The sequence below is a fragment of the Ranitomeya imitator genome, chromosome 6, assembly GCF_032444005.1.
Source record: "Ranitomeya imitator isolate aRanImi1 chromosome 6, aRanImi1.pri, whole genome shotgun sequence".
NCBI lineage: Eukaryota > Metazoa > Chordata > Amphibia > Anura > Dendrobatidae > Ranitomeya > Ranitomeya imitator.
In genome coordinates, this window is record NC_091287.1 from 96,348,268 (window position 1) to 96,376,210 (window position 27,943).

The following is a 27,943-nucleotide window of genomic DNA, read 5'->3' on the forward strand; positions in this document are numbered from 1 at the left end:
GTGCTCAGGAGCTGAGCCTGCATCACAACAAGCATATACTGGCTGTGTTACAGCCGGCCTCTGCAGCAACCAGATCTTGTTCTGATCGCAGCAGTTTAACAATTTAGATAACAAATTTATCAGATGAGATTGCAGGGTCCTGATGGGTAACCATAGCAGCCGGGACTTGCTGCAGGCCCCCCATAATTGCCATCTTAGCCCCCCTGTAAAGCTCAGCCACAGGCTGTACTTCATAGGAAAACCGCAATCTCAATATATACTCTAGTACAGCAGCACATAGTATAAGTAATCAGACAGAACCCTGCAGGTTTAGGGGTCTAAAAAAATTAAGTAAACATTTAAAAAAAATGTTTTCATCACCCAATACATGTAAAAATACTGACTGCGCTCCTGCTTGGTACACTACCCTTGATTGATGGGGTCAGGGGAGGGAGCTCATAGGAGGTGCTGAGGTTCGCTCACATTGGCCAATTAGAAGGCTCGGTGCGGAGAGCAGTGGGCAGCACGGTGGCGCAGTGGTTAGCACTGCAGCCTTGCAGCGCTGGAGTCCTGGGTTCTAATCCCACCCAGGACAACATCTGCAAAGAGTTTGTATGTTCTCTCCGTGTTTGCGTGGGTTTCCTCCGGGCACTCCAGTTTCCTCCCACATTCCAAAGACATACTGATAGGAATTCTAGATTGTGAGCCCCAAAGGGGACAGTGATGATAATGTGTGCAAACTGTAAAGCGCTGCGGAATATGTTAGCGCTATATAAAAATAAAGATTATTATTATTAATAAAGAGATTTCTTAAAGGATGCAAAGATGAAGAGGCTCAAGGAACGGATTGTTAGGATCATAATTAGGAAGGTCATAATGTGCTGCCAGCAGTTTAATAACTGGAAAACTTATAACGCTTCAGGCTAGGGCTACCTGCAACATGTGAGCTAGGCTAGGGCTACCTGCAACACGTGAGCTAGGCTAGGGCTACCTGCAACACGCAAGCTAGGCTAGAGCTACCTGCAACACGTGAGCTAGGCTAGGGCTACCTGCAACACGTGAGCTAGCTACCTGCAACACGCAAGCTAGGCTAGAGCTACCTGCAACACGTGAGCTAGGCTAGGGCTACCTGCAACACGTGAGCTAGGCTAGGGCTACCTGCAACACTTGAGCTAGGCTAGGGCTACCTGCAACACGTGAGCTAGGCTAGGGCTATCTGCAACACGTGAGCTAGGCTAGGGCTACCTGCAACACGTTAGCTAGGCTAGGGCTACCTGCAACACGTTAGCTAGGCTAGGGCTACCTGCAACACGTGAGCTAGGCTAGGGCTACCTGCAACACGTGAGCTAGGCTAGGGCTACCTGCAACACGTGAGCTAGGCTAGGGCTACCTGCAACACGTGAGCTAGGCTAGGGCTACCTGCAACACGTGAGCTAGGCTAGGGCTACCTGCAACACGTGAGCTAGGCTAGGGCTACCTGCAACACGTGAGCTAGGCTAGGGCTACCTGCAACACGTGAGCTAGGCTAGGGCTACCTGCAACACGTGAGCTAGGCTAGGGCTACCTGCAACACGTGAGCTAAGCTAGGGCTATCTGCAACACGTGAGCTAAGCTAGGGCTACCTGCAACACGTGAGCTAAGCTAGGGCTACCTGCAACACGTGAGCTAAGCTAGGGCTACCTGCAACACGTGAGCTAGGCTAGGGCTACCTGCAACATGTGAGTTAGGCTAGGGCTACCTGCAACATGTGAGTTAGGCTAGGACTACCTGCAACACGTGAGCTAGGCTAGGGCTACCTGCAACATGTGAGCTAAGCTAGGGCTACCTGCAACATGTGAGCTAGGCTAGGACTATCTGGCGATATGTAACACAAAGCAACACTGGACGTAATGATCTCCTATAGTGTCGCGTTGCGACCTGCGATATACTGCGACACAGAGTGACATACATTTCCAAAAGTGTTGGACTTTCGGTTGTTTGTCAAGTGTGATCAGATTTAATTACCCAGCAGAAAATAAACATACCCATATAGGCCGCCCAATGTATGGCCCGCCTGTCTTTCTTGTCAAATGCGTTAATATTGGCACCTCGTGATAAAAGTAAACTGACCATCTGCAACACAGAAAGGCTGATCAGGACGAGAAAAACCATTATGAAAAGCTGACACATGGTTCAGTAATTTGTTAACTAAAGCAAATGATCTCAGTGAAGTGAGTGTCTGCAGAATAAGTGCCCAGTGCATCATAAAAAAATGGGTAACACTACTTGTGATAAGATTAATTTAATAAACCAAATAATCATAATATATGGTCATGTCGAGACAAAGCTATAAAACCTAGAAATAAGAGGCATGGCCTGAAGATTAACAAAGGCAATAATAAGTTTATTAAAAATAAATATTTAAAAATTAAGAAAGCAGAAAAACACAACTGTAGGTTAAAAAAAAAAAAAACAAAAGAAAAAAACATACATCCATATGGGAGAGGAAAAAAAGTCAGTATAGTGGGTAAAGAGACCCTACCTCAATAACATTCACTTAATGTAAATACTAAGCATACAAAGATGAGAGTTATATAATAAAGATGAAAAAAAATGTAAATTTCAATTTAAGTTACTATGCCACAAATCTCAAAAACATATGCAAAAATGCCACATACATAAGCAAATATCAAAAGGGTATAAAAAAAAAGTGTCGGACTACTGCACAAGAAAATTAGTGCATACGTGTAAGTGCCAAAACAGGTGAAACTTGAAGATGGCATTATGTTCATGTCAGAGGAGAAAGGCAGCAGTATAATATCGATCCACAAAGTGCAATAAAGTAAACACACCCAGAAGTGGTACATATATACATCTTAATAAATCTTATATTACAGAATACAATACAATAGTAGAGACTAGTGATAAGTGAATATGGTCGGATAACGTCTTATCCGAGCATCTGGGAGTGCTTGTATATTATGTTCGAATCCCTGCGGCTGCATGATTTGCAGCAGTTAGTCAGCCTCAACACATGTGGCGATTGCCCGTTTGTTAGGGAATCCTCACATGTTCAGGCTGTTTAACAGCCACAAATCATGCAGCCGCAAGGACTCGAACATAATATACGAGCATGCTCAGCGGTTGTATAACACTGGCGCATGGTTGGATAACATTCGCTTGTCACTGGTACTGACCTCACACCACAGACACAGTCCCGACGCGCGTTTCGTCGGTGCCTTTCACAAGGTGATCTCCCGCTACAGAAACCCCTATTACTCTGTAGCAAAACAGCGGACAGAGTTTGGCTTAACTGGTAGAGGGGGACCCTAGTGTTAAATTTTCTGTTAACGTTGTCTATACTCTCCAAAATGGCAAATGGAAAGTACTGGTCTCCACAACTTTATCAGGGGTTCCTTTAAACACGTTTGCACCATTTAAAAACAAAACCAAATCTCTACCTAAACCTGTTTACACATTAGTAGTCATACCGAAAAGACTGAGGCTAATTTGATTAGAAATGCAAGCGGCTATGACAAATTAAGAGCAAGTCTCCAAATGCGAGTTACTTCTATAATTTCATAGGAAATATAGGCTTAAAATATCTTTAGCGACGCACGCCGGGCAGGATGCAGACCTTGGAAAGAAGGCACAAATGCAGGATTCTTGAATTCAATTCAGTACCATGGGGAACTTGCCACTTACAGCAAACCTAGATAACAAGGCGGGTAGGGACTGAATAGACGGAGTACATTCAAGCAGCGCTTCTAGAATTGGACAGCAGATGTCTCTGAAGAACATTGCTGTGCCGGAATATGATTGCCGTGCTGAGGTATCGGCCTCCCAGAAGCCTGACAAAATAATTGCTGAAAGCCCAAGTCGTACAGCTAAAGCATCAGCAGTGAGCACAGCATGCAAGGAGACACTTGTGCAAAGGACAAAAGACACAAGCTCCGGTACCGTACCTCCACATGACCGCTGAAGGCTGCATGGTGTAATGCTGTTCTTCCTGCCCTGTCCGACACATTGACATTGCTAAGGAGAGGCACCAGTGCTTCCGCACACGACACAGCCTTGTTCGCTGCGGCTATGTGTAGAGGGGTCTGCCAATTCTTGTCGCGAGCGTTGACATCAGCTGAATGTTTTAGCAGCACCTTAACGGCATCCTGGGGAGGAAAAAAAAAAAAGGATGATCTGCATGATTTACCCAGTGAGCCACATAAACCTGGTAAAGACCAGAAGAATACGCACTAAACAAAAAGGCCCATATAATGGGAAACAGATCGCGGATTTTAAAAAACAAACAAAAAAAACAACAAATACTCAGGTTAGAAGCAGGAATAAAATCAGAGCAAAAAACGGCCACTTTTCATATGGCGACAGATTTTCATTAAAGGTTCAGTGCAGTACTTTATAGGATAGGTCACCAATATAAGAACAGTGGGGGTGCGATCCACAACTATTCATTTAAATATAGGCAGATGGGCAGATCTTGGTTGTGGCCACTATAGGGCTGACGGGTCTGTGTAGCTCCGCAACTGATCACGCCCAGCCTCAGCTGGCATCGAGAACGATTGATGAGGGTGCCCGATACCTATCCAAAGGGTGCAGTCAGACGGCCTCAGAAATCGGACCAAGACTGGAATGCAGAGCACGGACTGGCCAGCGGCTCACTGCATGAAGATCTCGAGCCCACTTGGAAGGTCGTCTGACTGCACCTTATCAATAAATTATTAATATAAAGTACTGAACAACCTGTTAAATCGGGTTTCTATATGCTCAAAGTTAGGATTTAAAAAAAAAAAAATTTGCTAAACAAGTAAGAAGCTAACAATCTCCTGTGCCTCAGGCCTCATGTTAGCTTCTAGACATGAAGATTTATAGCATTTGGATAGCAGACAGTTCTAGTCACCTAGGAGAAAGGAGTACCAAACTACCCATAAAAATATCAAAAATTTATTGGTTATTAATAAAATAGTAAATACCATAGACACATATATTAAAAAAGTTATACGGACAAACAATTTATATAGTGAAGGACACAAACAGAAAAGTCCGACACAATTGCTTATATATATAACTAGATGGTGGCCCGATTCTAACGCATCGGGTATTCTAGAATATGCATGTCCACGTAGTATATTGCCCAGCCACGTAGTATATTGCCCAGCCACGTAGTATATTGCCCAGCCACGTAGTATATTGCCCAGCCACGTAGTATATTGCCCAGCCACGTAGTATATTGCCCAGCCACGTAGTATATTGCCCAGCCACGTAGTATATTGCCCAGCCACGTAGTATATTGCCCAGCCATGTAATATATTGCCCAGCCACGTAATATATTGCCCAGCCACGTAGTATATTGCCCAGCCATGTAATATATTGCCCAGCCACGTAATATATTGCCCAGCCACGTAGTATATTGCCCAGCCATGTAATATATTGCCCAGCCACGTAATATATTGCCCAGCCACGTAGTATATTGCCCAGCCACGTAGTATATTGCCCAGTCACGTAGTATATTGCCCAGTCACGTAGTATATTGCCCAGTCACGTAGTATATTGCCCAGCACAGAGCCACGTAGTATAGAGACTTAAAAAAAAAAAAAACATATACTCACCTTCCGAAGGCCCGTTGGAAGTCCTGCTATACTCACCATCCGCCGCCTTTGCTGCTCCTCGCTCCAGGGCTGGTGTGAGCAGGACCTATGATGACGTCGCGGTCACATGACCGTGACGTCACGGCAGGTCCTTGTCGCACACCAGCCCTGGGACCGGAAGCTGCCGCTTGCAATGGAGCGGTCCCGGGAGCATGGCGACGAGCGGCAAAGGCAGCGGATGGTGAGTATAGCAGGTTTTTTGTTTTTTTATTATTTTTAACATGACATATTTTTACTATTGATGCTGTATAAGCAGCATCAATAGTAAATAGTTGGGGACACAGGGTTAATAGCAGCGGTAACGGAGTGCGTTACACCGCGGGCCGTTACCGCTGCCATTAACCCTGTGTGAGCGGTGAGTGGAGGGGATTACGGAGCGGGCGCCAGGCAGTGAGTGCAGGGGAGTAGGGGAGGGACTAAATTGACTGTGCCCGTCGCGGATTGGTCGCGGCAGCCATGACAGGCAGCTGCCGAGACCAATCAGCGAATGAATAACCGTGACAGAAGGACAGACAGACGGAAGTGACCCTTAGACAATTATATAGACTAGGACGGGGATTTCAATGATCGTAATATATATATTGCAACAGTCACAGCACGATGGGTATATTGAGGGTTAATTAAAGACACATTATCACCATAGCTATGGCCCTATATAAATACCCAGATCTTTAAACAATGTGCATCATAGCAAAAATAATATCTCACCCAGGTATGTCCTTGCAATTGGTCTGACAACGCAGCCCCAATGCGCGTTTCGCGTGGGCTTCCTCAGGGGGCCGTGGTTTGGCGTTTTTAGCCATTAGAGTTAAGGAAAGGGGATTTAGATTCAGCCCAAGGGAGCAGGAGGGGAGTGACGCAAATGGGTCAAATGCTCGTGGAAAGCATGGTCTATTGCTTTTCTCTAAGGAGGTTGCGACTACATATCCTGTGGGGAGAAGTCAAGGAACAAAGGAGACCACCAGAATCCCATGTGTAGGCCCCTCCCCACAAGCCAGGCCTTTCATCTGATTGACTTATCTTCTGCAAACTTTGTACTACCCACTATTTATATTTGTACATCTGACCATTGTATATGTATAACCATTGTGTATTTAGCTTTTTGTCTGGTGTGCCATTAAGGCAATTAAATACATAATTTAACCTTGGGTTGTTCTTTTATCTTGAACCACAAATCCACATTAGGCTAAACTTTCCATGCAACCGGGGCTGGTTTCTGGTCAGATATAATCCCGTTGGTGATTGGCGGCAGTCCTAGCGGGCTGGCAGCGCTCTGTTTAACTGGTGTAGTGAAGGGGTGTGAGCCTGTTGGGGTTGTGAGTGTGGTGCCACGTCAGCAGCTGCATGGGCCAACCTGCCTCACTCCCCGTGCCTCCAAGGGCGAGGAATGGACAGGGGGTGTCTGTGTAAAACTGTGCCAAGCTGACCTTGTGCGTCCCCAGGGGGTGTGGATCGTCACATGATGCAAATGAAAAGAGTACTACGTGAGCCCCTAGACGTAATAGTGACGTCAGACGTGGTGGTGAGGTGTGGGTTCTTCACATGTGGTGGCAGCGGTGGGATTCACCGGTGCCATCCTTCACAGTCAGAATGAAATTATGTTCACACACTGCATTTTTGCAGCAAATTTTAAGCTGCGTTTTACAGCATCAGCAAAAGCTATGAGATTTCAGAAATCTCATGCATACAAATTGGGTTTTGTTCTTGACTGAATTGGAAAACTGATGTGTTTTTGAGAACTTAGCATGTCACTTCTTTCAGCGTTTTTACACCCATAGAAAGAAATGGGCAAGTGCAAAAAAAGCAGCAAAAACATAAAAAAAAGTTGCATCATCATTTTTGGGGGTGCACTAAACTTTATCAGCATGCACAAGACACAATAAAAAAGCAGTAAAATCTGATTTTTGTAAGCAGCTTCTTTACTGCCAAGAGAGCAGGTTATGCCTGCAGAAAAAAAAGCAGCAAAAACAAAAAGTGCGAATAGAGACGTACAGACACAAATATGGCTGTATGCACTTATACAAACGGTTACACTTTGATACAAGATAGCAAGAAAGCACCAACTTGTGTTAAGTCCAGGGCTGTATTTTTACACTGATGGTTTCTTGCTTATATCCGAGTGAGAATATGGATTTTCATTTTGACTTTTTTAACTTTTAATTTTTTGTCAAAAGTGTGAAAACCATCCTGGCAGAAAAGGAAGCAAAACCATGAATGGGGAAATGGACACTAAATAACAGAAAATACATCTCATTACAAGTGTTTTGGTCATGTTTGTATTATGTAGGAGTAATTAAAAATTTTTTTTTTAAAAATCCCTGGTTCACTGTATGGTGTAACGCAAGTGTTTGGTTCTTTGATTATTTGCAAAATCTGCATCCCCACAATTTCAAGCGTTATAAGAGAATTGATAAGAAAGACCTCACACTCCGATCACTGATTTATTTTGGACTTTTCTAGGTTTGAGAAATGACTCACTGTTACCGTATATATAACACATACTCCCCTCGCCACGTGAACCCTTGGGGATCTTGTGACATTAAATCATGTGAGCGCTGCAGATCAGCAACTGCAACACTCGTCTAAACGAATAATGTGACGAGATCGCCGGGGTACACAGTATGAAGAGTGGCGCCAGTCCTGGTGGTATGCATGTTTTTTTTGTTTTTCCATTTTACTAGTTACCTTGAGGGACATTAAAAAGGGGTTGTTCCATACACACACACACACATATGCACTTGAGAATATAATATATTATAATATAGTATACCGTAATAAATATAAATTAGAATGTAATATATGATAGATTGTGTGAGCCCCATTGGGGACAGTGATGATAATGTATGTAAAGAGCTGCGGAATAAGATCGCGCCATATAAGCAAAGCATAATAAATATATACATGCGTATCTATATAAATATGGACACATATACATAGACAGTACACATACACACCTGGAGATGTGAGGAGTTTTGTATGCAATGTTTGGCATCTAACTTCACACTTACCTCACTACAGGGGGCAACAGCTCTATGTAGAGGCGTTAACCATTTGCTGTCTTTGGCATTTACTCTGGCTCCTGTAAAACAGTAGCACAAGTAATACTAATTAACAATTACTTGAAACATTACAGAATTGAATCAGATTGTTAGAAAAAGTGGCAAAAGGCATAAAGCAAACTACTGCAATTTCAAGTACCGTATTTTCCTCTTTGTTTGCTCATAAAGTGACCATTTTAGCAATAACTGGATTACCGTATCTCTGCTCAGACATCACTCATTTAAAGAAGAAAAGCAAAAGCAGCATCTAAAATGTCAGATACTGTTTAGACAAAAATCTGACCAGGACCCGCAATGCACATGGATTCAAAGTGATACAGGCAAGCCCAAATAATCACATATATATCCTCAAAGAAGCGTACCAGATGGCTTAGGCTATGTGCACACGTTGCGGATTTGCCTCTGGAATTTTTTGTGCGGATTCTGCATCTCTTGGCAGGAAACGCAGGTGCGGATTTGATGCGGTTTTTTTTTATGTGGATTTTATGCGGATTTCATGCGTTTTTACCCCTGCGGATTTCTATAATGGAATGGGTACAAAAATGCTGCAGATCCGCACAAATAAATGACATGCTCCTTTTGATCTGCAGTGTTTTCCGTGCAGAATTTTCCGCACCATTAGCACAGAAATTTTTTTTTCTCCATTGATTTACATTGTACTGTAAATCACTCGCGGATCTGCAGCGTTTCTGCGCGGAAAAAAACCCGCTGCGGATCTGCAGTAAATCCGCACCGTGTGCACATAGCCTTAAATATAACAAAACCGGATGTCCTTGGATCCAGAGCAGTTCATTCTGGTGGCCTGTGCCCAGACCGTAAGCAATTATGTCCCATTCGTTAATCATCCGACTGCTTGGGAACTAATTTGCTTTTTCTACAGCGGTTAGGTGATGGGAACAGAGCGCCATCAAACTTGCATCTTTAAAGCACCCCCAGGCAGCTGACTGCTGCAGACAATCACAGGCCTAAGCAGTCAGATGATTAAGAATGGAACATCACTGCTTCTGTCCCCAGAGCAGACCACCCAAGCAACTTGCACTGGATCCACACAGGGGTGACAGCAGAGGAGTAGACCCAATTTTGTTATTTTTATGACATCCATGCAGACTGGTAAGTTGTTGCTGAGGTTAGACTACTCCAATAAGTACCAAAATCTGGTTTGTTAAAATTATGGATAATTTGGGCAACAAAAATAAGAAATTGGGTGCCAAATAAGGAATTTATAAAATACAGGAAGTATCAGCAAATAATAGTAATTATAATTAACAAAAGTATTCAATAATTTAAAAAAGCAAAGTTAAAGGATTTAGCATTTATGAAAGGTCGCATTCATAGCAGAGCGTGAACTGTATAGGAATCTGCTACAGAAAGGTCACGGTGTAGAGCTGTGCGCCAGAAAGGGGTCTCAATGCTCGGCAGCTTTCTGGAATTTCATCTGCATAAAAAGTCACTTGAATAGGAGGCAAATAATGACTCACGGAAGAAACTGTAAGAACATGTAACCACAGCAACAGGCGCTGACATTAAACAGACCCAATTAGAAAAAAAAACAGCGCTAAGAAAAGCAAATCAGGAAGTGTGTGACCAGCTTCCGCCAGGTTAGTCAGCATGGTCGAGTCTGGCTCGCCAACACTTCCTTTCTCACCACGAGTGGAGGACGTTTTCTTAATGACCAGGAACTTGGTAGAACTAAGGTATTTAATGTGGCTATACAAAAGCAGGACATCATTCTTTCCTGGTCTTCTAACATACAACAGAGCAGAGGACACAACTGCACCAGGCTTATACTATGGCGAGATTGCCATCAGAGATTCCCTTCTGTGCGATAATACTTATCCAATACATAAGAGTCATGAGACCACGTGCCAACATCATTATAAAGGACAGCACTTCTCTTTCAGTCTCTTAGCCAGAAAAGCGTTAAGATTTTACCCTTCCGGAAAAAAACAAAAAACAAACACTTCTGACAGTTTTCAGGGTTTTGTTGTTACAGACTTCATTATCCGTTAAAAATTACCTGGCGATATGATTCCCAGGTCAGTACTATTATGGTCATACCAAGCAGGAATAACTTTTTTTATTGACAACTTTTGGTTTACATACGATATTCTGATTGCATCTTTCCGTATTTTTTGTGGGGCATTGCGGCAGCCAAGAAATCACCATTCTGGTGCCTAAGTTATTCTCTTAGCAAATTCTTGAGAACACTGTTCGTTTGGTGATTAAAATGTGGGGTAAGTAAAGTCTATGCCACATATGCTTCCATCGTGACAGATTAAATGTGGAAGTTGCAAGAAATAGTGTGATGTTTAATGACTAGTGATGAGAACGAACTTGGATAAGGCGTTATCTGAGTATGCCCAGGTGCTAACAGTGTCTTCGGCGTGCTCGAAAAATATGTTCGAGTCCCCGTGGCTGCATCATCAACACATGCACGGATTGCCTAACAAATGCATGCCTGAATGTGTTGCTGCTGTCAAATAGTGGCGAGACATCCAGCCGCAGGGACTTGAACACATTATTCGAGCACGCCGAAGGCACTCTGTTAGTACCGGAGCATGCTCGGATAACGCCTTATTAGAGCACGTTAGCTTATCACTAATAGTGGCGCATCTGTGCAAGTTTTATGGTTTATTTTTGGTGTGGTGGGCTCTATGTAGGAGACAACCAATACAGAATATTTTATTTCAAGTATTTTGTATTGTGAATCATCTTTTTCAATAACTGATTTGGTACTACATAATCCTTCTATGATTCCAGGGCTCGTTAATATAAAATATTCTCCTAGGTCGTTATTAGATCACTCTCCCCTATGGTTACAGGTGGATCCGATGAGGTCTAGGTTCTCTCAGGAGTGGAGGCTTAATCTATCGTCTGAAAATTATTGACTGTAACAATGTGTGCAACTACCGGAACTCTTTTCCACTAATTTGAGGTCGGCACACAAGTGTGGCTTGGGATAAAATTAAGGCCTTCCTGAGGGGCCTGAAAAGATAAAAAATGTCTTAAGTATACCACACAAAATAGGGGGTAGACCAGGGAAACAGTATGGGATATTGAATTGCAGCTTATTCAAAATAATAGCCCTGAACATCTATCACAGTGGAAGAAATCGCAAAAACAGCTGTGGGCATTCCTACTAGAATAGGCCAATAATAAATGTATGGTTTTAATCAGCAATTCTATAAGGAGGGAAAGACCATGGGTCGGTTACTTGCAAAGAAGGCTCTAGCCCAAAAGGAAAATGCTTTTTTATATCAATTGAGGGAGGTAGAGGTTAATTTGGTTGTCAGGAGGGATGTAGAGGGCAATATGGCCATCAAGACCCCGGATACACTAAAGGTCTTACATAGTTTATATTCTAATGTACAGGTGCTTCTCACAAAACTAGAATATCAAAGTTAATTTATTGCATTTCTTCAATACAAAAAGTGAAACTCATTTTGTAAAGTCATTACAAACAGAGTGATCTATTTCAAGTGTTTATTTCTGTTTATGTTGATGATTATGGCTTACAGCCAATGAAAAGCAAAAAGTCATCTCAGTAAATTAGAATTATTAACAAAAAACACCTGCAAAGGCTTCCTAAGACTAAGGTCCCTTAGTCTGTTTCCGCAGGCTCCACAATCATGGGGAAGACTGCTGACTTGACAGATGTCCAGAAGGCAGTCACTGACACACTCTACAAGGAGGGTAAGCCACAAAAGGTCATTGCTAAAGAACCTGGCTGTTCACAGAGTGCTGCATCCAAGCATATTAATGGAGAGTTGAGTGGAAAGAAAAAGTTTGGTAGAAAAAGGTGCACAAGCCACTGGGATAACTGAAGCCTTGAAATGATTGTTAAGAAAAGGCCATTCAAAAATTTGGGGGAGATTCACAAGCAATGGACTGCTGCTGGAGTCATTGCTTCAAGAGCCACCACACACAGAGGTATCCAGGACATGGGCTACAAGTGTCGCATTCCTTGTGTCAAGCCACTCATGACCAATAGACAATGCCAGAAGCGTCTTACCTGGGCCAAGGAGAAAAAGAACTGGACTGTTGCTCAGTGGTCCAAGGTGTTGTTTTCAGATGAAAACAAATTTTGTATTTCATTTGGAAATCAAGGTCCCAGAGTCTGGAGGAAGAGTGGAGAGACCACAATCCAAGCTGCTGGAGGTCTAGTGTGAAGTTTCCACAATCAGTGATGGTGTGGGGAGCCATGTCATGTGCTGATGTAGGTCCACTGTGTTTTATCAAGACCAATGTCAGTGCAGCCATCTTCCAGGAGATTTTAGAGCACTTCATGCTTCCCTCTGCCGACAAGCTTTTAGGAGATGGAAATTTCATTCTCCAGCAGGACATGACACCTGTCCACACTGCCAAAAGTACCAATACCTGGTGTAAAAACAATAGTATCACTGTGCTCGATTGGCCGGCAAACTCGCCTGACCTTAACCCCATAGAGAATCTATAGGGTATTGTCAAGAGGAATATGAGACATCAGACCCAACAATGCAGACAAGCTGAAGGCTGCTATCAGAACAACCTGGGCTTCAATAACACCTCAGCAGTGCCACAGGTTGATCGCCTCCATGCCACGCCACGCCACGCCGCATTGATGCAGTAATTGATGCAAAAGCAGCCCCGACCAAGTATTGAGTGCATTTACTGAATATACTTTACAGTAGGCCAACATTTTGGATATTAAAATCATATTTCAAGCTGGTGTTCTAAAGTATTCTAATTTACTGAGATAATGACTTGGGTTTTCATTGCCTGTAAGCCATAATCATCAACATTAACAGAAATAAACACGTGAAATGGATTACTGTTTCTAATGACTATATAATGTATGAGCTTCACTTTTTGTATTGAACTGAAATAATTTTTTTAAAATATTCTAAGTTTGTGAGTAGCACCAGTATATTCGTGTAAGGTCAATAACTCGCAAGATAATTTGTTGAATTATGTCTCGGGAATAACTCTTTTGTCTGGAGGATACAGATAGTATATACCGTATATACTCGAGTATAAGCCGGCCCGAGTATAAGCCGACCCCCCTAATTTTGCCACAAAAAACTGGGAAAACTTATTGACTCGAGTATAAGCCTAGGGTGGAAAATGCAGCAGCTACTCGTAAATTTCAAAAATAAAAATAGATGCTCCATACCGTTCATTATTGCCCCATAGATGCTCCATATACAACTGTGCTATATAGAATGCTCTGCACTGTTCATTATGGCCCCATAGATGCTCCATATAAAGCTGTGCCACATATAATGCTCTGCACCGTTGATTATGGCCCCATAGATGCTCCTTATAAAGCTGTGCCCCATATATATTGCTCTGCACCGTTGATTATGGCCCCATAGATGCTGCTTATAAAGCTGTGCCCCATATACGGTATATTGCTCTGCACCATTGATTATGGCCCCATAGATGCTCCTTATAAAGCTGTGCCTCATATACAGTATATTGCTCTGCACCATTGATTATTTCCCCATAGATGCTCCTTATAAAGCTGTGCCATATATAATGCTCTGCACCGTTCTTTATGGCCCCATAGATGTGCCATATAAAGCTGTGCCATATATAATGCTCTGCACCGTACTTTTTGGCCCCATAGATGCTCCTTATATAATGCTTTTCCAAAACCTGACCGGCACATCCAAACATAGACTAAGTGTGAACAGGTGCTGAACCTAGAGTCGCCAACTCGTATACAGTTAAATAAATAAGGCAGCACACTGCAGCGCTGAAACATGCAAACTTGAAACACGAAATTTGAACTGCATTACTGCACTAGAAATATGAAAAATGAGAGCGTTTAGCGCATAAAAATGGCCAATTTTATGTGTACCTGGTAGCCCCTTTACGGCATCTCTTATACCAGGTCCTACACTTGCCTTGCCTCGCTGAGAATAAACGTCTCCATCTGAATGGATACATGGGAAACCTCTTCCTAGACTAAAATTCTCTCTCTCTGTGGAGGGATATTGGACCTGCTGTAATTAAAACACCTGTGGCTAGGAGGCGGAGTGCACGATCAGAAGGCTAAAGAATACATTTCAAAAACCTGACCGGCACATCCAAGTGTGCTGCCTTATTTATTTAACTATATACGAGTTGGTGACTCTAGGTTCAGCACCTGTTCACACTTAGTCTATGTTTGGATGTGCCGGTCAGGTTTTTGAAATGTATTCTTTAGCCTTCTGATCGTGCAATCCGCTTCCTAGCCACAGGTGTTTTAATTACAGCAGGTCCAATACCCCTCCACAGAGAGAGAGAATTTTAGTCTAGGAAGAGGTTTCCCATGTATCCATTCAGATGGAGACGTTTATTCTCAGCGAGGCAAGGCAAGTGTAGGACCTGGTATAAGAGATGCCGTAAAGGGGCTACCAGGTACACATAAAATTGGCCATTTTTATGCGCTAAACGCTCTCATTTTTCATATTCCTTATACAATGCTGTGCCATATAGAATGCTGCTGGTGCTGCCATAAAAAAAAATAAAAAAAAATCACATACTCACTTCTCTTGCTCAGGACGCCAGCGCTTTCAATATTTACCTGCTCTTCGTGTGGCTCCGTCTCCAGCACTGACGCTCAGCAGAGGGCGCGCACTGACTACGTCACCGCGCCCTCTAACCTGAGCGTCACTGCTAGAGGACGCTGCAGACGGAGCCGCACCGGAGCGAGGAGCAGGTAAATATCGCGCAGCGCTGCGCTCCCCTTACCTGCTTCCAGCGCGGTCCCTGCAGTCCCTGGCTTCCCCGGCGCTGCAGCTTCTTCCTGTAATTGAGCGGTCACAGTTACCGATCATTTACAGCAATGAATATGCGGCTCCTCCCCTATGGGAGGTGGAGCCGCCTATTCATTTCTGTAATGAGCGGTGCCATGTGACCACTCAGTACAGGAAGAATCTGCAGTGCCGGGGAAGCCAGGGACCGCGCCGCAGCAGGTAAGTATATCTACACAGCCCTCGCTCCCCCTCACCTGCCGACCCCCGGGTATATGACTCGAGTATAAGCCGAGAGGGGGACTTTCAGCCCAAAAAAGTGGGCTGAAAATCTCGGCTTATACTCGAGTACGTACGGTAGTTTATTTATTTAGTTTATTTTTTAGATCAGCCAATTTCCTTGAAAGACGTTAGCCAGTGTCATGATCCAGTCCGGGGTTTGTTTCTGATTACTCTCTCCCCGGGACAGTCATGCGGGAGTTAATCTTCCCTGCCTCATTTTGGTATGTCTGGCTATTTCAGTCCGCTGTTACCTGCAAGCGGTGTCCGTTATAGTTTCAGTCTCTGGCCTCAGCAGCTGACCCAGTTATACCCAGATTTGTCCTCTGCCCGTTTACCTAGGTCCCGTTTCTGTTTTCCCCTGTGACTTCGCTCGTCGTAGTACTCGCTCTCTGCATTGTGACCTCCTGGTATTTGACTCGGCTTGTCCCCTGACCGGTTTGTTTTCTGGCTCTGACTTCTTTGGCTTGTTTCTGATCACGTGTATTGCTGTGACCTCTGGTACTTAGTTTTCCCTCTCTGTTGCTGACCCAGCTTTTCTGATGACTCTTCCGCCACCTAGTGGCTACTGCCTGCTGCTCTGTGGTTTCTCTGTGAGTTTATTTATTTTCCTTCACCCGCACACCCTGGTGGAGGTTTAGTGCTATTGCGCTGCAGCAGGCATTACAACCAGGTTGTTTGAAACATGGCTCATGATAAGGCCACTGGATTGGATGGTCTTCAGAAAGAAATCTATAAACATTTTGAGGAAGAGATATTACAGAGCTACCTGGAAATTATTAATAATGCTTTTATCAGCGGTGTTACTCGTTATATGAGGTAGTAATAGTTCTGCCCAAGGATGGAAAAGACAGGATGGAAAAGATAAAGACATACTTGACTCTTAGGCCTCTTTCACACTTCCGTCTTTTTGAAGATGTTGCAATGCGTCATTCTGTGCAAAAAACGCAGTTTTCTCAAGGGTGGAGGATATAGAATAACTTTCCAATCACTGGGCATCAGACCGCAGTGGCCACGGCCAATCCCAAGAATAGGGCCCCAGCTCAATGGAGCAGAGGTCAATTATGGGTACTACCGCTCCAATCATTTTTAATTGGAGGGCAGGAGATTGTGGAGTTCTGTGCTTGGTTTATCTTGGGCACTTCAATATAAAATGAATGGAGAGGCAGTGCGCATGCCTGACCTCTGCTCCAATTAGCTTGCGCTCTTCAGAACCCTTTGGATCGTTGGGGCCACGATGGTCAGAGCCTCAGTGATCAGAAAGTTATCCCCTAGCCATTGGATTGGAGCCAACTTTCAAACTTGATAACACACCTCCAGGGCCGGACTGGCCATCTGGCAATTCTGGCAAATGCCAGAAGGGCCTGTCTGGTCATGGGCTGCCTTGTCTGCTACGTTGTTAACAGAATCGATATTCTGAAGACACCCACACTGTTAAGAGTTGCGATGGAGCACAAAGTCGCTGACTCCATAACTTACACCAGCAAGCCACAGGTATCAATAGAAATATTTGTCTTGTAGTAAATCTTCCTTTCCTTCATCCAGGGTAATATTAGTAATATTTATAGAAAAAAATCTCATACTGGGAACTAGAATAGAAGCTTGGTGAACATGAATCCCCTTAAAACAAATTTTATTATAACAAATTTAAAACACACACCAACCCAGTGATTAACGGCAGGGAAAAAAATCTGCCTAAAAAAATACAAAAAAGACCAAGGTCTAGCGCATACCCTGCAGAGACCTTTCCTGTCACCTGCCTGGCTGTGGAGGTTGGCACCCTAGTAACGAATTTTTGGCGCACCCACTCCCCACAGGGGCCCATAGAGGCATACCCTATAGTTTGGCTCAGTGTATCTTTATGGGCATTCTATAGTAATAACCGATGCTGTCAGCCCCATTCAAGGGGCTGTCATTGGACTGATGATCGATATATATGTGTGTGCTCAAGTCAGCTAGACAGCTTACAGGATATAATTATGTGTGGTATGGGTAATAGTTCTTGTTTATGCTGAATTATTATGTTTATGTGGCATGTCTGGTAGCATACCCACTGCAAACTAGCAGTATTTAGCGATTGGTTTATCAAAGGGGCTGGATCCCTGCAACAATTATAGCATTTGTCCTGCTCCTGCCTTTTTTGCCAATTTCATTATATTGTGTTTTGATTTTTTTGACCATTTTTTTGCTTTTCTTCATCTCTGTTCTTATACATTATTGTTTTCCCACCTGCATAGTAGGGTGAGACAGGGCAGTGAGCGTTAGTCCACGTTGAGTGGGGGGCGCCAAAAAATCGTTACTAGGGCGTCAACCTCCACAGCCAGGCAAGTGACAGGAAAGGTCACTGCAGGGTATGCGCTAGAGCTTGGTCTTTTTTGTATTTTTCAGGCAGATTTTTTCCCTGCCATTAAGCACTGGGTTGGTGTGTGTTTTAAATTTGTTATAATAAAATTGGTTTTAAGCCTAATATTAGTAATATATCCCATCTGGTTCATGGGGACGGGGACGACATGGGCCTATGTGATTTTAAATGCCAGGGCTGAATTTCATCCCCAGTCCGTACCTGCACACCTCTAAGGGCTACTCTTAAATCTGGCCATAATGTCCACACATCAATTTTGTTTCATCCTTGAATTTCAAGCAACATTTCTTTTTTACTTTTTTCGTCGACGCAGATGTAGGAGGGCTTGTTTTTCAGTGACTTAGTAATATGTCAGTGACAGCACTTTGGGACATGATCTAATAAATATACAGTAAGTAAACCATCATTAAAAATGCATGTAGAGTTCCAAAAGTCTAAATGGATTGTTTTTTCCACATCCAAATTGATTTTAACGATTTGTTAATAAAGTGAATTATTTTTAACTATAGATCGATTTGGACAGATACCTGCCTTTGCCAAATATACAACCTAATACCTAACCTACTCTTTATGGGACGGGGGAAAAAAGTAATTCTTCTGTTTGACAATTGATGCGTTTTTCCATCCAAAGAGCTGTATGAGGGCTTATTTATGACTGATTAGATGTATTTATTACATCTTGGGATATTTATGACTTTGTTTTATCACACTTTTTCCTTGGTTTAATAAACCAGAACACACCCTGTAATTAATTACGAATTGTTTTGTTTTTTTTAACACTATTTGCTATTCCGTATAATTAACATGCTATTTTTTTCAGCAGGTTGACAAGGATAATGACAATACAAATGTATGTAATGTTTTTTTTAGGTTTTTCAGGAAAAGTAGTAAAATAAAAAGTAGTAAAATAAAAAGTTACGGTACTTTTTAAAAAAGAAAATGCTTTTTTGCCACCATTTTCTGAGACTCAGGCGTTTTATTTCATTTATTTGTATAATGGATGAACAAACAGCAGCAAATAATGGGTCAGTTCTTGGAATATATATGTATTGCCTCGCAAGCTTCACTTTGTGGGATAAATCTTTCCACAGTATGGGTTGTCCGGGACGTGCTTCCGATGCGGTGATTGATACCAGATTTGTTTTTAGGGGGAAAAATAAGATTTTATTTAAAAAAAAAAAAAAATTAATAATCTTTCTCAATTGACAACAGACAGCTGCATTATTTTTTCTTTTTCTTTTCAACTTGCACTGGGGAGATTCAAATAATAAAAAAAAAAAGTCAGACAGGTCTCAGTGAATTTGTACGGACCACTCAGTGTGCAAAAATATGCAGACAAATGAACTGCCCCATAGACTACAGGTGCTTCGCACAAAATTAGAGTATCATCAAAAAGTTTATAAATCTACCGTAAGTTTTAAATTTATTTCAGTTCTTCAAAACAAATAGTGAAACTCATTACCGTATATACTTGCGTATAAGCCGACCCAAGTATAAGCCAAGACACCTAATTTTGCCACGAAAAACTGGGAAAATGTATTGACTTGAGTAAAAACCGGGTATGCGTGGCCCCTTCATCCCCATTCTTGTATGCATGGTTCCGCATTCCTATCATTGTATGCATGATTCCTCATCCCTATCCTTGTATGCATTGCCCCCATGCGAAAAGCATAAAAAAAAAAAAAAAAACATCCTACTTACCTTCCCTGCACACTCTCACAGCATTTTGTTCCGGTGTCAGCAGCTCCTGCGGCAGGGCGATCAGGTGTCCCTGCTCATTAAGGCAATGCATATTCACCTCTTTCTATGCTTATGGGAGTGGTAAGAGGTGAATATTCATAACTCTTAAGTAGTGTGCACCCGTGATCGCCCGGCCGCTGCTGGAAGCAAGTATATAGTCATTACAAACAGAGTGATCCATTCTCAGTAAATTAGAATTAATAAAAAACATCTGCAAAGGCTTCCTAAGCGTTTAAAAAAAGGTCCCTAAAGGTGCCGTCACATTTAGCGACGCTGCAGCGATATAGACAACGAGCCGATCGCTGCAGCGTCGCTGTTTAGGTCGCTAGGAGACGTCAAACACGGCAACAGCAGAACGATGCAGGAGCGATGCAGTGACGTACTTATTGTTCTCGCTGGTCGCTGGCTCAATTAAAAAACATTGCTGGCATCGTTGCTTTTGCTGTCAAACATGACAAATCACGCCGCCCTGACGACCAAATAAAGTTCCGGACTTTCAGCTACGACCAGCGATGTCACAGCAGGATCCTGATCGCTGCTGCGTGTCAAACACAAGAGATTGTAGTCCAGGACGCTGCAACGTCTCGGATCGTTGTCGTTCTCGTTGGTAAGTTGCTTAATGTGACGGTATTTTTAGTCTGTTTCAGTAGGCTTCACAATCATAGGGAAGACTGCTGACTTGACAGATGTCCAGAAGGCAGTCACTGACACACTCCACAAGGAGGGTAAGCCACAAAAGGTCATTGGTAAAGAAGCTGACTGTTCACAGAGTGCTATATCCAAGCATATTAATGGAGAGTTGAGTGGAAGGAAAAGTGTGGTAGAAAAAGGTGCACAAGCCACTGGGATAACTGAAGCCTTGAAAGGATTGTTAAGAAAAGGCCATTCAAAAATTTTGGGGAGATTCACAAGGAGTGGACCGCTGCCGGAGTCATTGCTTCCAGAGCCACCACACACAGACTTATCCAGGATATCGGCTACAAGTGCCGCATTCCTTGTGCCAAGCCACTCATGACCAATAGACAACGCCAGAAGCTTCTTACCTGGGCAAAGGAGACAAAGAACTGGACTGTTGCTCAGTGGTCCAAGGTGTTGCTTTGAGATTAAAGTACATTTTGCATTTCATTTGGAAATCAAGGTCCCAGAGTCTGGAGGATGAGTGGAGAGGCCACAATCCAAGCTGCTTGAGGTTTAGTGTGAAGTTTCCACAATCAGTGATGATTTGTGGAGCCATGTCATCTGCTAGTGTAGGTCCACTGTGTTTTATCAAGACCAAAGTCAGTTCAGCCGTCTACCAGGAAATTTTAGAGCGCTTCATGCTTACCTCTGCTGACAAGTTTTTTGGAGATGTAAATTTCATTCTCCAGTAGGACTTGGCACCTGTCCACACTGCCAAAAGTTCCAAAACAACAGTATCATTGTGCTTGATTGGCCAGCAAACTCGCCTGACCTTAACACCATAGAGAATCTTGGGGTATTATCAAAAGGAAGATGAGAGACACCGGACACAACAATGCAGATGAGCTGAAGGCTGCTATCAAAGCAACCTGGGCTTCCATAACACCTCAGCAGTGCCACAAGCTGATCGCCTCCATGCCACGCCGCATTGATGTGGTAATTGATGCAAAAGTAGCCCCGACTAAGTATTGCGTGCATTTACTAAACATACATTTCAGTAGGCCAACATTTTGGATTTTAAAATGATATTTCAAGCTGGTGTTATAAAGTATTTACATTTTCTGAGATAATGACTTTTGGGTTTTCATTGGCTATAAGACAATAAACACTTGAAATACATCACTCTGTTTGTAATGACTATATAATATATGAGTTTCACTTTTTGTATTGAAGAACTGAAATAAATTATCCTCAAAAAGTTATTCTAATTTTGTGAGAAGCACCTGTATGCTAGGTACAAGTTTTATCCATGAACAACATGGATAAAACTTGCATGTGACAAATGGATGTCTGAATGAGGTTTCAGACAGCAGAAGCACCGGGATCATAATCCGAGGGTGAACAGGGCCTGCCTTTCCGTGACTTTATGTTAACTGTCATTTTCCATAATATGTAAAAATATGGTGTTGTCACGGGAAGCACTTAAAAGAAAATGGTAAGCTGTACACCTACAAACTCCTTCTCAATATGTCTGTTTCCCTCCTTGTAAAATTTTATCACTGATTCTCACGTCCAGTGCCGGCACCATTACAGCGGAGTCTGCACTGTCTCTAATGGCGATCGCGTAACCGTGTGTGATGTCAGATGAACCCTGCAGGCAATCAGTGGCCTCTTCACTCTACCCTTCAGACAAAATCACTTTCATCCGGCGGAAGAGAACACTGCTGTTCTCATTCTTCCCCTGAAAGTATGTGATATGTCCGAAGGCGCGGAGAGTGAAGTGCCACTGATCACGGGGATCGCCTGAAGTCATACACTATTGCCCTGAGACACAGTGTCAGCACCTGAGGTGGGCATAAGAGTTATTTTAAAGGGGGAAATATAGAGATTGTGAAGGCCAAGTAGTGGGCAACCCCTTTAAATCAGGAATAACCATTTTACACCTACACATAATGGCAACAAGCCAGAAGGCTGTGTAAATAAGCCCAGTTGCAGTCACAAGCAACATTCAAAGAGAAAACCCACAGATATGACAGCATGTGTGTGTTAAAATAAAAAAAGAAGTCTTTATTAGTCACAATATGAAGTGTACAAGATCAAAACAAACTAAAAAGTAGTGGTCGATATCTAAAAAGTACCAAAGAAGATAGAAAATGTAAGGAAAAAATGCATCAAGGGAAGTAATAAGTACAATACTGTCAAGCAGATGTACAGAATGTAAAAAGCAAATCAGCAGAAAATAAATGTCAGAAGAACGCAGCAATTAATGTCTGAATAGAGGAGGCAATGGTGGGGCAAAAAAGTATTTAGTCAGTCAGCAATAGTGCAAGTTCCACCACTTAAAAAGATGAGAGGTGTCTGTAATTTACATCATAGGTAGACCTCAACTATGGGAGACAAACTGAGAAAAAAAAATCCAGAAAATCACATTGTCTGTTTTTTTTATCATTTTTTTTGCATATTATGGTGGAAAATAAAGTATTTGGTCAGAAACAAACAATCAAGATTTCTGGCTCTCACAGACCTGTAACTTCTTCTTTAAGAGTCTCCTCTTTCCTCCACTCATTACCTGTAGTAATGGCACCTGTTTAAACTTGTTATCAGTATAAAAAGACACCTGTGCACACCCTCAAACAGTCTGACTCCAAACTCCACTATGGTGAAGACCAAAGAGCTGTCAAAGGACACCAGAAACAAAATTGTAGCCCAGCACCAGGCTGGGAAGACTGAATCTGCAATAGCCAACCAGCTTGGAGTGAAGAAATCAACAGTGGGAGCAATAATTAGAAAATGGAAGACATACAAGACCACTGATAATCTCCCTTGATCTGGGGCTCCACGCAAAATCCCACCCCGTGGGGTCAGAATGATCACAAGAACGGTGAGCAAAAATCCCAGAACCACGCGGGGGGACCTAGTGAATGAACTGCAGAGAGCTGGGACCAATGTAACAAGGCCTACCATAAGTAACACACTACGCCACCATGGACTCAGATCCTGTAATGCCAGACGTGTCCCACTGCTTAAGCCAGTACATGTCTGGGCCCGTCTGAAGTTTGCTAGAGAGCATTTGGATGATCCAGAGGAGTTTTGGGAGAATGTCCTATGGTCCGATGAAACCAAACTGGAACTGTTTGGTAGAAACACAACTTGTCGTGTTTGGAGGAAAAAGAATACTGAGTTGCATCCATCAAACGCCATACCTACTGTGAAGCATCATGCTTTGAGGCTGTTTCTCTGCAAAGGGGCCAGGACGACTGATCCGGGTACATGAAAGAATGAATGGGGCCATGTATCGTGAGATTTTGAGTGCAAACCTCCTTCCATCAGCAAGGGCATTGAAGAGGAAACGTAGCTGGGTCTTTCAACATGACAATGATCCAAAGCACACTGCCAGGGCAACGAAGGAGTGGCTTCGTAAGAAGCATTTCAAGGTCCTGGAGTGGCCTAGCCAGTCTCCAGATCTCAACCCTATAGAAAACCTTTGGAGGGAGTTGAAAGTCCGTGTTGCCAAGCGAAAAGCCAAAAACATCACTGCTCTAGAGGAGATCTGCATGGAGGAATGGGCCAACATACCAACAACAGTGTGTGGCAACCTTGTGAAGACTTACAGAAAACGTTTGACCTCTGTCATTGCCAACAAAGGATATATTACAAAGTATTGAGATGAAATTTTGTTTCTGACCAAATACTTATTTTCCACCATAATATGCAAATAAAATGTTAAAAAAACAGACAATGTGATTTTCTGGATTTTTTTTTCTCAGTTTGTCTCCCATAGTTGAGGTCTACCTATGATGTAAATTACAGACGCCTCTCATCTTTTTAAGTGGTGGAACTTGCACTATTGCTGACTGACTAAATACTTTTTTGCGCCACTGTATATAGTGACACTGCCTTGGGTGGTTTAACCACCTAAGGCTTCTTTCACACTAGCGTCGGAATCTCCCCGTCGCAATGCGTCGGGGAGAGATTCCGACGCTAGCGTTTAACACTTTGCACAATGGGTGCAGCGGATGCATTTTTCCGGCGCATCCGCTGCCCCATTGTAAGGTGCGGGGAGGTGGGGGCGGAGTTCCGGCCGCGCATGTGCGGTCGGAAAAAGCGGTCCGTCGGGAGAAAAAAACGTTACATGTAGGGTTTTTTTTCCCCGACGGTCCGCAAAAGCACGACGCATTCGTCGCAAGACGGATGCGAAGTGTGCAAATCCGTCGCAAATGTGTCGCCAATAGAAGTCTATGGGGAAAAAACGCATCCTGCAAGCACTTTTGCAGGATGCGTTTTTTCTGCAAAACGACGCATTGTGACGGATTTACAAAAAACGCTAGTGTGAAAGTACCCTAAGGCTAGGTTCACATTGCGTTAGTGCAATCCGTTTAGCGCATACGCTAATGGAATGCGCTAACGCAATGTCCAAAAAGGGATTGCGTTTAGCGATCCCGCTAGCGTAGATGCCCGATCTACGCTAGCGAGAAACGGACCTCGAACGCTGCTAGCAGCGTTCGAGGTCTGTCAGAAAATAACAGGACATCGCTAACGCATGCCAAAAATGGCATACGTTAGCGATGCATTCAATACATTGCGGTCAATGGGTGCGCTAACGGCTCCGTTACATAGCGTTAATTGCGCCATGTAACGGATTCCGTCAGCGGACACCCACTAACGCAATGTGAACCCAGCCGTGGCACGCTCGCTGACTTTGGTCATATTGGACACAACTGTTTATTCCATATTTCTAATCACTCACTCATGTCACCTGCAACTTAAAAATAACTCCACAATCTGACCTTTTCTCGCCTTTTCAACTGCAAAAAAAACCAGTTGCTCTCATTCATTCTCGTCTGGACTGCTGCAACTCTCTACTGATCGGTCTCCTAACTAAACATTCTTCGTTACAATAATTTGCGAATGGGGTAGCCAGGGTAGTTTTTCGGTCGAGCAGTTTCACCAATGCCTCCACCTTTTTCCACCTTGTTCCTGTCATTGCAAATATACAATACAAAGTTATCTCTCACCCACAAAGCTCTTCAGAGTTCTGGACCACCCTATATTTCCTCCCTCATCTCGGTCTATCACCCATCCTGTGCTCTTGGCTCCGCAACCGATCTAAGACTAACATGCTCCATAATCCAAACCTCCCAAGTCCATCTCAAAGACTTCTCCCGTGCTGCACCAGTTCTCTGCAACGTACTATCACTGATGATTTAAAGGGAACCCGTCACCCCCCAAAATAGAGTACTGCAGTGCGCAGGAGCCGGGCCTCTCTGACCTTTCCCGGCCCCTGCGCACTGCAGTACTTTGCTCTGCCCTCAACAGGGCAGACAAAGTACGTCTGTGTCGGAGCCACAGCGTGACTACAAGAAGAGGATGTCATCGTAAGAAGATGGGAGGCCCCGGACCACGACACCCATCGAACCCGGACCGCAGCAGGACCGCCCCTGGGTGAGTATAATCTTACCTCTTTCTCATCTTTCAGGATACATCGGGGGCTTATCTACTGCATTACAGAATGCTGTAGATAAGCCCCTGATGCTGGTGGGCTTAGCGCACCTTTGATTTTGGGGGTGACAGGATCCCTTTAACTAAAACCTAGCCCCTACGATTTTAAGCATGCTTTAAAAACACATCTCTTTAGACAGGCCGATCAGCTCAACCTAAATCTCCCCTGTTCCTTCTTTCTAAACTTTAATCAGAATCTGGTCTCTCCTATTCATCCATCTCCACATCCTCCTGGCATCCGAGGGCACTTGGTAACTGCACATAGACAGATCCTGGCCGATGACCGGATCATGCAGCTTATTTGAAATGCCCTATTCATTATAATGATGGCTGGGCTAGACATGACAACCTATTGTGTCCTCCCTATTTCCTTTTAGATTGCAAGCGACCCTCACTCCTCCTGTAACTGGTGAATGTGTATACTTTGTGATGTCTTTAGTGTTTGTTCATGTCCCAGTTTAATTGTAATGTGATGTGGAATATGTTGGCACTATGTAAATAAAATGAATACCTACAGTAATACTCCAGCTTTTATGTATTACTGTAGGTAATCTCACTATAAACATTGCCTCATCTATTCAGACATTAAAGGGGGTTTCCCACGAACAAAGTGGATTTTAATCAGTAGATCTTGGAATAATAATAATTCCCACAGTTGGATGTGTTTAAATAAAATGTTCCTGTGCTGAGATAATCTTACAAATGTGCCCCTGCTGTGTACTGTGTAATGTCTGTGACCGTACAGGAACATGGTCTGATCATACCACATCTCCTGGGCAGCAGAGGAAGCATATGAGAGTATACAGACAGGACAGCACCGAATCACAGCTGATTCTTTCTGTGAGATAAAGCATTTCACTGCATGTTTTTAAAAAAATGTTTTACCTCAAAGAACAAATTTTGTGTGTTCCCCTGCAGTAATGACTGTATACTCCTTTCCACATATCAACGGTGGGAGATCTGCATTACCGAAAAGGCCTGCAAGATCACAATCAACCTGCTCTGTCATGTAAACAAAGTAAAAAAAAAAGGGAGTAAAACGTGGATTTAAACTGCGCTGCTGAATGATTCAAAGTCCAAATATGTAGCCATTAGATCGTGGATTTATTCTTTTCAGCAGTGCGGTGCTGTTTAAACCACTGTTTAGCCTTATTTTTTTTTTTTACCTCTGTTGGTCACTCGTGGACCGGTGGATCTGCTGCAGCAGGATATATCTATGAGCCTTTCCTTCGGCTCAAATTGGTGACTAGAATGTGATCTATCTAATCAATTGTATCTCAGATAAGACCCTATTGCGCTCTTTTCTCCAGCAGCATTTTTATGTAAACAAAGTGTAAAGGTACCTTCACACTCAGCGACGCTGCAGCGATATCGACAACGATGTCGATCGCTGCAGCGTCGCTGTTTGGTCGCTGGAGAGCTGTCACACAGACAGCTCTCCAGCGACCAACGATCCCAAGGTCCCCGGTAACCAGGGTAAACATCGGGTTACTAAGCGTAAGGGCCGCGCTTAGTAACCCGATGTTTACCCTGGTTACCAGGTAAACGTTAAAAAAACAAACACTACATACTTACCTTCAGCTGTCTGTCCCCGGCGCTCTGCTTCTCTGCACTCCTCCTGCATCCTGGGTCAGCGCCGGTCAGCCGGAAAGCAGAGCAGTGACGTCACCGCTGTGCTTTCCGGCTGGCCGGTGTTGACCCAGGATGCAGGAGGAGTGCAGAGAAGCTGAGCGCCGGGGACAGACAGCTGAAGGTAAGTATGTAGTGTTTGTTTTTTTAACATTTACGCTGGTAACCAGGGTAAACATCGGGTTACTAAGCGCGGCCCTGCGCTTAGTAACCCGATGTTTACCCTGGTTACCAGTGAAGACATCGCTGGATCGGCGTCACACACGCCGATCCAGCGATGTCAGCGGGAGATCCAGCGACGAAATAAAGTTCTGGACTTTCCTCAGCGACCAACGATCTCCCAGCAGGGGCCTGATCATTGGTCGCTGTCACACATAACGATTTCCTTAACGATATCGTTGCTACGTCACAAAAAGCAAC

The 27,943-nt window shown here is 43.5% G+C and overlaps 1 protein-coding gene across 2 annotated transcripts in view; it reads right to left on the reverse strand.

Annotated features, from left to right (window-relative positions):
- Positions 1–27,943, reverse strand: part of ANKRD28 (ankyrin repeat domain 28) — a 208,905-nt gene that overhangs the window by 69,627 nt on the left and 111,335 nt on the right. For both annotated transcript variants that reach the window (XM_069729947.1, XM_069729946.1), the window contains exons 4-6: positions 8,627–8,697; positions 3,924–4,124; positions 2,004–2,091 (exon numbers count right to left, since the gene is read on the reverse strand). In XM_069729947.1, the coding sequence (XP_069586048.1) occupies positions 2,004–2,091; positions 3,924–4,124; positions 8,627–8,697 (360 nt within the window). The remainder of the gene's footprint in view (positions 1–2,003; positions 2,092–3,923; positions 4,125–8,626; positions 8,698–27,943) is intronic.